Source organism: Bombina bombina, chromosome 6, assembly GCF_027579735.1.
Source record: "Bombina bombina isolate aBomBom1 chromosome 6, aBomBom1.pri, whole genome shotgun sequence".
In the NCBI taxonomy this organism is placed as follows: Eukaryota; Metazoa; Chordata; class Amphibia; order Anura; family Bombinatoridae; genus Bombina; species Bombina bombina.
In genome coordinates, this window is record NC_069504.1 from 1039405640 (window position 1) to 1039419009 (window position 13370).

Consider the following 13370-nt stretch of genomic DNA (forward strand, 5'->3'; position numbering starts at 1 on the left):
AGGAGCAGCGGTCTTAGGACCGCTGCTTCTTAACTTCCGCTTCAGCTGGAACTCAAGCAGAGTGGGTCTGAGGCAGCATCCGCTGCTTCTTAAATAGACCCCAATGAGTTTGCAATGATTATTGCAGCTACAGAGTTTCAAATGTATGATAGTTTTTCGCTTTTAGGTGCCTGTTTATGTTTGTATATGAAATGGCTGTCTCTGCTAACAGAAATCACAACCTAGTGAAATGGACTGAGCTTGCAGCGAGAGTAGACCTCAGCTTATATCACTATATTTACACAAAAACCTCCTTATCTTATCTCTAACTGTAAAAAAGACCAATACTTCTAGAGAAGAATGGAAAATACAAGTTTTAGTATTTTACCCCCACTGGGAGCATGATTAAAAGCTTCTAAACCAATTTGATTACAAAGCATTTCTATAACCAGTACTGGTTCAGTATAGGTGGGGATAGAACAGGCGAAAGCAGCAATTTCAGATTATTAAATAAAGGTAAAGGAGCAATTTGTAAACAATTTAATACACTCCAGAAGGTAAAACAGATCACTTGGAACACATTAAGGGCTAGGTTAGGAGTGTAGCACAATATAGCGCTACCACTCGCGAGTTAACTCTACTAGACAGAGATTTTTTGCCTGCGTCGGGTTGCGCTCATATTACGAGTTGAAAGTTAAAAGATGGCACGAACGTAAATCTGACGCGCAATTTTTTTTATTGAGACTGGGTTAACTTCTCCCATAGAAGTCAATCAAGAGCGGAAAACCCCCCCAAAAAAACTTGACACGCATACTCGCGTTTCCATGTGAGCTAACCCGACCACGTTTAAATCTAAATGGTAAAACACAATGTGCAAAATGCATCTTTTACATTCCTATGTTGTTCACATAGAAAATAATGTACTTTGTATTATTAAATATATATTTCCATAATATATGATACTGTTCATGTAAAATACATATCTATACCTATATATACAGTATCTCACAAAAGTGAGTACACCCCTCACATTTTTGTAAATATTTTATTTTATCTTTTCATGTGTCAACACTGAAGAAATGACACTTTGCTAGAATGTATAGTAGTGAGTGTACAGCCTGTTTAACAGTGTAAATTTGCTGTCCCCTCAAAATAACTCAACACACAGCCATTAATGTCTAAACCGTTGGCAACAAAAGTGAGTACACCCCTAAGTGAAAATGTCCAAATTGGGCCCAATTAGCCATTTCCCCTCCCCGGTGTCATTTAACTCGTTAGTGTTACAAGGTCTCATGTGTGAATGGGGAGCAGGTGTGTTAAATTTGGTGTTATCGCTCTCACACTCTCTCATACTGGTCACTGGAAGTTCAACATGGCACGTCATGCAAAGAACTCTCTGAGGATCTGAAAAAAAGAATTGTTGCTCTACATAAAGATGGCCTAGGCTATAAGAAGATTGCCAAGACCCTGAAACTGAGCTGTAGCATGGTGGGCAAGACCATACAGCGGTTTCACAGGACAGGTTCCACTCAGAACAAGCCTCGCCATGGTCGACCAAAGAAGTTGAGTGCACATGCTCAGCATCATATCCAGAGGTTGTCTTTGGGAAATAGACGTATGAGAGCTGCCAGCATTGCTGCAGAGGTTGAAGGGGTGGGGGGGTGAGCCTGTCAGTGCTCAGACCATACGCCATACACTGCATCAAATTGGTCTGCATGGCTGTCGTTCCAGAAGGAAGTCTCTTCAAAAGATGATGCACAAGAAAGCCTGCAAACAGTTTGCTGAAGACAAGCAGACTAAGGACATGGATTACTGGAACCATGTCATGTGGTCCGATGAGACCAAGATATACTTCTTTGTTTCAGATGGTGTCAAGCGTGTGTGACGACAACCAGGTGAGGAGTACAAAGACAATTGTATCTTGCCTACAGTCAAGCATGGTGGTGGGAGTTTCATAGTCTGGGCCTGCATGAGTGCTGCCGGCACTGGTTAGCTACAGTTCATTGAGGAAACCATAAATACCAACATGTACTGTGACATACTGAAGCAGAGCATGATCACCTCCCTTCGGAGACTTGGCCGCAGGGCAGTATTTCAACATGATAACGACCCTAAACACACCTCCAAGACAACCACTGCCTTGCTAAAGAAGCTGAGGGTAAAAGTGATGGACTGGCCAAGCATGTCTCCAGACCTAAACCCTATTGAGCATCTGTGGGGCATCCTCAAACGGAAGGTGGGGGAGCGCAAGGTCTCTAACATCCACCAGCTCCGTGATGTCATCATGGAGGAGTGGAAGAGGACTCCAGTGGCAATCTGTGAAGCTCTGGTGAACTCCATGCCCAAAAGGGTTAAGGCAGTGCTGGAAAATAATGGTGGCCACACAAAATATTGACACTTTGGGCCCAATTTGGACATTTCCACTTAGGGGTGCACTCACTTTTGTTGCCAACGGTTTAGGCATTAATGGCTGTGTGTTGAGTTATTTTGAGGGGACAGCAAATGTACACTGTTATACAGGCTGTACACTCACTACTTTACGTTGTAGCAAAGGGTAATTTCTTCAGTGTTGTCACATGAAAAGATATAATAAAATATTTTCAAAAATGTGAGGGAAGTACTCACATTTGTGAGATACTGTATAGGAATAGGTTTATATATATATATATATATATATATATATATATATATATATATATATATATATATATATATATATATATATATATATATATATATATATAACAGTATATATATATATATATATACAGGGAGTGCAGAATTATTAGGCAAGTTGTATTTTTGAGGATTAATTTTATTATTGAACAACAACCATGTTCTCAATGAACCCAAAAAACTCATTAATACCAAAGCTGAATAGTTTTGGAAGTAGTTTTTAGTTTGTTTTTAGTTATAGCTATTTTAGGGGGATATCTGTGTGTGCAGGTGACTATTACTGTGCATAATTATTAGGCAACTTAACAAAAAACAAATATATACCCATTTCAATTATTTATTTTTACCAGTGAAACCAATATAACATCTCAACATTCACAAATATACATTTCTGACATTCAAAAACAAAACAAAAACAAATCAGTGACCAATATAGCCACCTTTCTTTGCAAGGACACTCAAAAGCCTGCTATCCATGGATTCTGTCAGTGTTTTGATCTGTTCACCATCAACATTGCGTGCAGCAGCAACCACAGCCTCCCAGACACTGTTCAGAGAGGTGTACTGTTTTCCCTCCTTGTAAATCTCACATTTGATGATGGACCACAGGTTCTCAATGGGGTTCAGATCAGGTGAACAAGGAGGCCATGTCATTAGATTTTCTTCTTTTATACCCTTTCTTGCCAGCCACACTGTGGAGTACTTGGACGCGTGTGATGGAGCATTGTCCTGCATGAAAATCATGTTTTTCTTGAAGGATGCAGACTTCTTCCTGTACCACTGCTTGAAGAAGGTGTCTTCCAGAAACTTGCAGTAGGACTGGGAGTTGAGCTTGACTCCATCCTCAACCCGAAAAGGCCCCACAAGCTCATCTTTGATGATACCAGCCCAAACCAGTACTCCACCACCACCTTGCTGGCGTCTGAGTCGGACTGGAGCTCTCTGCCCTTTACCAATCCAGCCACGGGCCCATCCATCTGGTCCATCAAGACTCACTTTCATTTCATCAGTCCATAAAACCTTAGAAAAATCAGTCTTGAGATATTTCTTGGCCCAGTCTTGACGTTTCAGCTTGTGTGTCTTGTTCAGTGGTGGTCGTCTTCCAGCCTTTCTTACCTTGGCCATGTCTCATTATTAGGTATTGCACACCTTGTGCTTTTGGGCACTCCAGTGATGTTGCAGCTCTGAAATATGGCCAAACTGGTGGCAAGTGGCATCTTGGCAGCTGCACGCTTGACTTTTCTCAGTTCATGGGCAGTTATTTTGCGCCTTGGTTTTTCCACATGCTTCTTGCGACCCTGTTGACTATTTTGAATGAAACGCTTGATTGTTCGATGATCACGCTTCAGAAGCTTTGCAATTTTAAGAGTGCTGCATCCCTCTGCAAGATATCTCACTATTTTTGACTTTTCTGAGCCTGTCAAGTCCTTCTTTTGACCCATTTTGCCAAAGGAAAGGACGTTGCCTAATAATTATGCACACCTGATATAGGGTGTTGATGTCATTAGACCACACCCCTTCTCATTACAGAGATGCACATCACCTAATATGCTTAATTGGTAGTAGGCTTTCGAGCCTATACAGCTTGGAGTAAGACAACATGCATAAAGAGGATGATGTGGTCAAAATACTCATTTGCCTAATAATTCTGCACTCCCTGTATATATATATATATATATATATATATATATATATATATACATACAATAAAAAGGCAATTTTCCTTTAAGTGAAAAACATTGGAATGTGAAATATGTACAGTAAATAAACAATACATTAAATATACACAAAAAAACACAAATACATATGTGCACACATCTATACATATATATAAATTAGATTGCCCTCAAGCGAACGCGTTTACTTTTAACTCGTAATATGCACAATACTTTCTATACGCACAAAGAACCGCAAAGTGCCCTCACTTGCGTGCAACAGTTAGAGCGCCACACGTAATCTAGCCCTAAATGGGAGGAACAATTACAATGCCCTCTAATATACATTGCAGGTAAGAGTGACTACATGCTCGTGTGTCCCTTTCATCTTCTCCCATCCACCATACCTCCTGCCAACAGCTGTTCATGAGTTTGTATATCCTTTCAGATGCCATCTTAGGTTTGAAGAGCCTCAGTCCAGCTGAGATTTCCTCCACTGCCACTCCGTTACTTAGGTGTTCAAAGGGTGTTTTCCCCTCGCTAAATACCTCCCAGACGAGCACACCTGCCAAACAGGGAAAAACTAGCTTTACACCAAATGGAAGTAATGCAGGCACCACACACTGTAACATCAGGTAATTGTAGTATACACATGAACATGGCATTTCTGCTAAATAAATGCAATCAGATATCTAGATACTAGTACAACTGCTACGCTTTCTCCCGTCTATTTCCTATTCCTCCTACCTATCCTGAAGTTACAATACCAGCTCCTAACCTATAGGATGTGGCTCTTGACTCTGTTTCCATCAATTCCCTGACTGTGACATTTGTTACTATACTGGTTCCTGACCTATAGAATGTGGGTCCTGACTCTGCTTCCATCTCCTCCCTGGCTGTGACATTTGTAACTATACTGGTCCCTGGCTCGTTTGGTGTGACTCCTGGCTGCACCTATGTCCCTCCCTGGCTGGGACATGTGTTACTATACTGATTCTTGTGCAATTGGATTAGGATCCTTACAATGCATCTGCCCCTCCCCTGGTTGTAACACTTGTTACTGTACTGGGTCTTGACCTATTGGATATGGCTCCTGACTCTGCATTTGTCTCACACTTGGCTTTGACACTTGTTACTATACTGGTTCCTGACCAATTGGTTACGGCTCCTGATTCTGCATCTATCTCACAGCTGGTTGTGACATTTGTTACTAGAATGGTTCCTGACCTATTTGGTTGTGGCTCCTGATTCTGCATCTGTCTCACAGCTGGTTGTGACATCTGTTACTATACTAGTTCCTGACCTATTGGATGTGGCTGCTGACTCTGCATCTGTCTCACACTTGGCTATGACACTTTTTACTAGAATGGTTCCTGACCTAATGGTTGTGGCTCCTGATTCTGCATCTGTCATACACCTAGTTGTGACAACTGTTATTATACTAGTTCCTGGCCTATTGAATGTGGCTCTTAACTCTACACTTATATCCTTCTTGCCTGTGGCCCTTGGGATAATTGTTCAGGTGATATGGTCTCTTATTGGTTGCATTGCATACAGTCTACTGCCCGCATATCAGGGGGTTGGCTAAAGAAATAGAGTTAGCTTATAATTGTATGCATGTTTTAAATAACACCTTTTTAACTGCTTTAAGCAGACTGAAAGTGAGGTAATAAACGTGTAAGGTATTAAATCTATCCCCTTTTAAAGATTTATTTGCATGTTTTGTAACAAATTGTATATTGTTTCAGTTTATTGATCATGCAAACACACACAGATTATCTGCTGTATATCGGCTCGCTATATTATTTTACAACTCCCTATTATTTAATATTACGTTTGATGTTCTTTTAAGGAAGATATATCATATCTTCCTGAGAGCTGGTGTATTATGTAGACATAAAAACAAATTATCCATGCAAATGGACAAGGAATGCACTGTATAATCTCAGAGTAGCTGGAATGTTTGGGAACACGTTAGCACTGGTTGGCTGTGCAGCCTGGGAATCTACAATAATATTGTTAGAAAAGAATCATGTGCAGTGACACTGTATGTTGTTAATAAATTGAGATACACTAAACAAAGGGACATTCTAATGAAAAAAATTGCATGCTCTTTTTAGAATCTGTTACTTTGCTTACTATGGGCCCATTAAAAATCAATATGATCTCCCTTTCCAAAGTGCATTGCATAGGTTTTGGTTGAGTCTTCATTTAAAGCCAAACTATTCCAATATATATATATATATATATATATATATATATATATATATATATATATATATATATATATATATATATATATATATATATATATATATATATATATATATATATATATATATATATATGAGGCGTTGACAACTTTTTGTCTGTGTTAAAGTCATGCCCATTCTCAGTTCACATGTTAATAAAACACATCTATTTTTGTTTAATAAAGTAAAAAAAAGAACAAGGCCCTTTCAAACTATGAAATGTGTACATAAAAAAATACACTTTCACTACTACTTGCAAAAATGGAAACTCTATTGATTGCTCTCAATTGATGTTAATGCACAAAAGCGCTAATTCTTTTACACTCCACAAAGGACAGGAGCAGACCTATTGCCAGTGTAAGTGCTGTGACTGCACCAGGGCCCAAACTGGGGCACATCTGTTTCTAAAGGAAAAATCCAAAATGTTTCATTTTTATTTAACATAGCCTGTCTGTTGCCTCCCCTATTATCAAACAGTATGTTATCTATAGCTTGAAATTAAAACATACTTTACTGTCTTATTCCATGTGACCTGAAATGCTTGGCCAGTGGTGTCTTGGGAGAATCAGCAGTAATTGATTGCAAATGTTCCCTAATGTGGTCTTTTAACATCCTGGATGTACGTCCTACATACTGCATACCACAAAAATCACGTTTTCAGATAATTAACATATGTGGTATTGCATGTTAAATTACTTTTAATCTTGTACTACATTTGTGTGCATGTAGAAATGAAACTGTCCTCTTTATAGGCAAAAAGTTCTCCAGAGGCAAAGTAAAATCCATATACTTTGTAATCCACATAGGATAAAAAGAATCCCACGGGGGTCCAACAGCAGCACATAAAGCCACAAATGTATTACGCTGAGATGTTTCGGCTAAATGCCGTAATCATAGCTGATAGAATACATCTGTGAGTCACATTTAAAAGCAAACTCTAATTCTCATTGGTGGTACAAGTAACCAATACCTGTGTTATTTGATGTGTCTACACTTAAACCTTTATATACTCCTAATGCCAAATGACAACCGTGTGCATATGTAAATAACTTCACATATAAGTTAATTTATTGCTTCTAAGCCTAAATAAATTGTGATCTCGCACATATATACAAGTATAAGGAGTGAAAAAATAAGAAAGATCCCCCTCTAATCTGCCAACTTTGGCACCACCGATTTAAGGCTCTTGGCTCAGGCATAGGGGGATGTACAAATGTGGAAAATCAAGATGCAGACTGTGTGAGTTCTGCATCTTTTCCAATACTTTTCACTCAGAAGTTACAGGAGAAGAATTCAAGATTGAATCCTGCCTCAATTGTACATTCTCCTATGTCAAAAATCTAATCACATGCACAGAGTGTCACCTACAATATGTAGGACTCACAACGAATTATGTGAATACGAGAATTAGGAATCATCTGTCTACCATCAAAATAGGTGAAGCAACTATTCCCCTAGTTAAACATTTTAAACATAAACACAGCAAGAGTAACACAACTTTAAGATGGCAAGCCATAGAAATGGTTAAAAATCCACCCCAAGGGGGAGATAGAGACAAAATACTTGGCAAACGTGAATTGTTTTGGATATTCAGGCTTCAGACCAGGGTACCATTGGGACTCAACTCAGAGTATGATCTGATTAATTATTGGAAATAACTTAAACATATATGCAATAATTTTGGCATTCGGATAACACTATGAGACTATTTCTGACCTGGCTCCTATTATCTTTGGATATTTTAGCAGCCACCTATGGGGAATTGATCATAGTATATTTTTCAGAAGCATGCATTGTGGGCAGTATTTTATCCCTGTTCCTTTAATTGCACAGGACACACAGGTGTATGTATATATATATATATATATATATATATATATATATATATGTGTGCATCTAGAAATAGTTTATATGTATATTCCTGGATATTATTGCTAACTTATTATGCCCTTCTAACAAAATACTTTCATGGATGTTATTTATGTTCTAGTTTCAAAGTTTACTATGTGTGGATATAGTTTTATTTATTCAATAATTTATTGTTCATACCAACTTTAATGCTATAAGAATAATAACATTATGCATATATTAGGAACAAAAGTACCAGTATGCTATTCATTATCTATGTATAATGCCTTCTCAACTGTGTTCAACTGTGTATTGCAGACATTATGAATGTCAGAACATCATTGCAGTATTATGATTACCCAGTTTTCTACCTAGTTTTAAGTCACCCAACAATCCGTTCTTTCCACTATCTCTTTCTTCTTTTTTCACTCCTTATACTTGTATAAATATGTGCGAGATCACAATTTATTTAGGCTTAGAAGAAATAGATTAACCTATATGTGAAGTTATTTACATATGCACACGATTGTCATTTGGCATTAAGAGTATATAAAGGTTTAAGTGTAGACACATCAAATAACACAGGTATTGGTTACTTTTACCACCAATGAGAATTAGAGTTTGCTTTTAAATGTGACTCACAGATGTATTCTATCAGCTATAATTACGGCATTTAGTCGAAACATGTCAGCGTAATACATTTGTGGTTTTATGTGCTGCTGTTGGACCCCCGTAGGTTTCTTTTTATCCTATGTGGATTACAAATAAAGTTTATGGATTTTAATTTGCGCCTGGAGAACTTTTTCCTCTGACTTTATCCTGACCAGCGTCCTGAGGCAAAGGGAACACGCATTGCCCCTCCAAGAGCAGCGGAATTTCCCTCCAGAGCTCAGAAAGACTGATTGGCTCCAACCAGGCTGAATTATATTTTCTGCATCATATATCTTTATAGACTGCTGCATTTGTCTGACACACTTATAAGGTGGCTCTTGAGAGGGGCAATTGTGTCACGTAGATCCCGTTGGGACTGTCTACTTATTTAATATACTGTGGTTGTGCATCTTGCAATCTCTATCTTCGCTTTCATTTATATATACTGTGTATATATATATATATATATACACACATATATATATATATATATATATATATATATATATATATATATACATACAGTATATACACAGTTATATGCAAAAGTTTTGGCACCCCTGACAATTTCCATGATTTTCATTTATAAATAATTGGGTGTTTGGATCAGCAATTTCATTTTGATCTATCAAATAACTGAATGACACAGTAATATTTCAGTAGTGAAATGAGGTTTATTGGATTAACATAAAATGTGCAATATGCATCAAAACGAAATTAGACAGGTGCATATATGTGGGTACCCTTGAATACCTGTAACTACCTAGCACTGATTAATTGCAACACAAAATTGGTTTGGTGAGCCCATTAAGCCTTGAACTTCATAGACAGGTGCATCCAATCATAAGTAAAGGTATTTAAGGTGGCCAATTGCAAGTTGTTGTTCTCTTTGAATCTCCTCTGAAGAGTGGCAACATGGGGGCCTCAAAACAACTCTCAAATGACCTGAAAACAAAAATTGTTCAACATTATGGTGTAGAGGAAGGCTACAAAAAGCTATCACAGAGATTAAAGCTGTCAGTGTCCACTGTGAGGAACATAGTGAGGAAATGGAAGACCACAGGCACAGTTCTTGTTAAGGCCAGAAGTGGCAGGCCAAGTAAAATATCAGAGAGGCAAAAGCAAAGGATGGTGAGAACGGTCAAAAACAGTCCACAAACCACCTCCAAAGACCTACAGCATCATCTTGCTGCAGATGGTGTCACTGTGCATCGTTCAACAATTCAGCGCACTTTGCACAAGGAGAAGCTGTATGGGAGAGTGATGCAGAAGAAGTCTTTTCTGCACACACACCACAAACAGAGATGCTTGAGGTATGGAAACGCACATTTGGACAAGCCAGATTCATTTTGGAAGAAGGTGCTGTGGACTGATGAAACAAATATTGAGTTATTTGGTCATAACAAGGGGCGTTATGCATGGCGGCAAAAGAACACAGCTTTCCAAGACAAACACTTGCTACCCACAGTAAAATTTGGTGGATGTTCCATCATGCTGTGGGGCTGTGTGGCCAGTGCCGGTACTGGGAATCTTGTTAAAGTTGTGGGTCGCATGGATTCCACTCAATATCAGCAAATACTTGAGAATAATGTTGAGGAATCAGTTACAAAGTTGAAGTTACGCCGGGGCTGGATATTTCAACAAGACAACGACCCAAAACACTGCTCAAAATCTACTCTAGCATTTATGCAGAGGAACAAGTACAATGTTCTGGAATGGCCATCCCAGTCCCCAGACCTGAATATCATTGAGAATCTGTGGGGTGATTTGAAGTGGGCTGTCCATGCTCGGCAACCATCAAACCTAACTGAACTGGAGATGTTTTGCAAGCAGGAATGGTCCAAAATACCTTCATCCAGAATCCAGACACTCATTACAGGCAATATGAAGCGTCTAGCGGCTGTTATTTCTGCTAAAGGAGGCTCTACTAAATATTGATGCAATATTTCTGTTGGGGTGCCCAAATTTATGCACCTGTCTAATTTCGTTTGGATGCATAGTGCACATTTTCTGTTAATCCAATAAACCTCATTTCACTACTGAAATATTACTGTGTCCTTCAGTTAGTTGATTGCTGATCCAAACACCCAATTATTTATAAATTAAAATCATGGAAATTGTCAGGGGTGCCTAAACTTTTGCATACAACTGTATATATATATTTAGGGGTGCCTAAACTTTTGCATACATCTGTATATATAGCATGCGTCTGTTGTATCAAGAATAAAGTACTCACACCTTTTTAGTCCTTTCGCTAAAAATTGCAGCTATCTTGTTGTATATCACTTCAGAAATTTTCAGACCAAGAATAAAAATAGGGTTGCAAAGAAATGTGGTAACATTGCACTGGGTATTGGGGAAAAAAAGTTTAAAGAACCCTGCTTTACTTTATGTAGTACAAAACAATTCTCTCATATTTCACCTCTGTGAACATTCTTTCATCTTGCAACAACCAGATTCTATCTCGTTTACCTACTTTGCCAATAGATCATTCCTATCATACCCTCTCACTGACAGTCTATCTGTAAGCTCTCTTACTTGTTGCTCAAATGTTTAGAACTTAGAACAATTTCTTCTCAAACAAATGTATTGTCCTCTAGGTATTTTAAGGTGAGAAGGATGTTGTGCGGCCGTTAGCCCGCAAAAAAGTATCGACTATGTGGCCTATCCGTATGGAGCTTGAGGGCCCGTGTTTCTGGCGAGCCTAAAGACCGCTGCTCCATAACCTGTCCGTCTGCTCTGAGGAGGTGGACAGACATCTCCGCAATTCAACACGATCAAATACGATCGGGTTGATTGACACCCCCTGGCCGCAAATCTGCAGGGGCGGCGTTGCACCAGCAGTTCAGACAGACACATAATAAATAGGCCCCTATGAATGGTTTATGATATGTCTCTGTAATGATTTTGTTTGTCTAGCTTAAAGGGATATTCCAGACAAAATTTAAATGTACACAGGTGTGTTTCGGTTTTGAAAAGAAGCATTTTTGCAATATACTTATATTAGCTGCAGCTGTTTCAAGAGGGTATTTAAGTATGTTTTGTGCACCAACATTTAAATAACAGCACTTGCTCAGAGAACATAAAGTGCTTGCATCATGTGTTAATGATTACATTTGCATTATTGCTGATATGATACAAGCCCCACTGACTACCTGAGCAGCTGCAGTATTTAAAATACTGGTGCACTGAGAATGTCTAGCTATGATTCCCGTGCAGTGAAAAATTATAACACTAAAACAATAACTTTTACTAGAAGCATTTTTGCCAATAGATGTATATTGCAAATATGTTTCTATCCAAATGTGTTATTCATCTGTTTGCATTTCAATATTGACTGGAATGTCCCTTTAAGCAAAACATCCAAAAATGAAATGGCCGTGTTGGAATATTCAAACGTAAAATTATTATTATTTATGTAATCAGTAAACTCATGAAGTTTCTCATCATCCTCATGCCAGATCATCAAAAAGATCATCAATGCACCTTAAATATGAAGTTATTTATGATTTAAAGGGATTATTTTCAGTGAAAATACATTGAAATTAAAAAAAATAATAATTGAAGATTAGCATATGAGGGGGGTGAACTTTGCCTTCATTGCAGTGACTCATTTCTGTAAAAAATATTTACCATCAAATAAAAAATGTTGTGTGGTAATAAATATAATACTGCTTCTGTCAAATATATAAATTAAATACATGAATAAAGAGATCAATAGTGACTAACAACCACTATCTCTGGATACTGACTCTAGCATTCTCAATAGATGTTTTGTATCTTGTACATGTCCATGAGTATTAATCACTATAGGTTGCACAAAAATAATCTATACAAGATCCTAGTTTTTTCTCCCAGTGGACCTATGCCCCAAATAATCAGACATCTTCTTGGCTTTACAGCATTTTATGTATCTTAGGTAAATGCTTAAACACAGTTACTCTGGGCTGGTCCACTTTGAGTTGTTCTGGGGTTTGTTGACTGAGTTTTTAAACCTGCAAATGAGTTAAACAGGGACAGTATACACCAATTTACATATAACTGCGTGTGACAGACACTACTATAAAGAAGAATATACACAGATATTGATATAAAAATCCAGTATAAAACCTTTTAAAAACTTACTTAGAAGCCCCCAGTTTAGCTCTGTTGGTGAGATTGGGCTTGGTCACCCAGTGAAAGGGTCTGGGAAAGTAGGAACAGGCAGACACCCCTCCTCCTCCCTTCCCTGCATATGAAAAGACCCATTACACAGAAATCAGTATACATCTGAAGCTTTGGGGCTTGGTTAGGAGTCTGAAAATCAGAA

The 13370-nt window shown here is 38.2% G+C and overlaps 1 protein-coding gene across 1 annotated transcript in view; it reads right to left on the bottom strand.

The window, feature by feature from the left end:
• ITK (IL2 inducible T cell kinase) overlaps nt 1-13370 on the bottom strand; it is a 205506-nt gene that overhangs the window by 18019 nt on the left and 174117 nt on the right. Inside the window, exon 16 of the mRNA XM_053718791.1 lies at nt 4718-4875. Coding sequence (XP_053574766.1) covers nt 4718-4875 — 158 coding nt within the window. The remainder of the gene's footprint in view (nt 1-4717; nt 4876-13370) is intronic.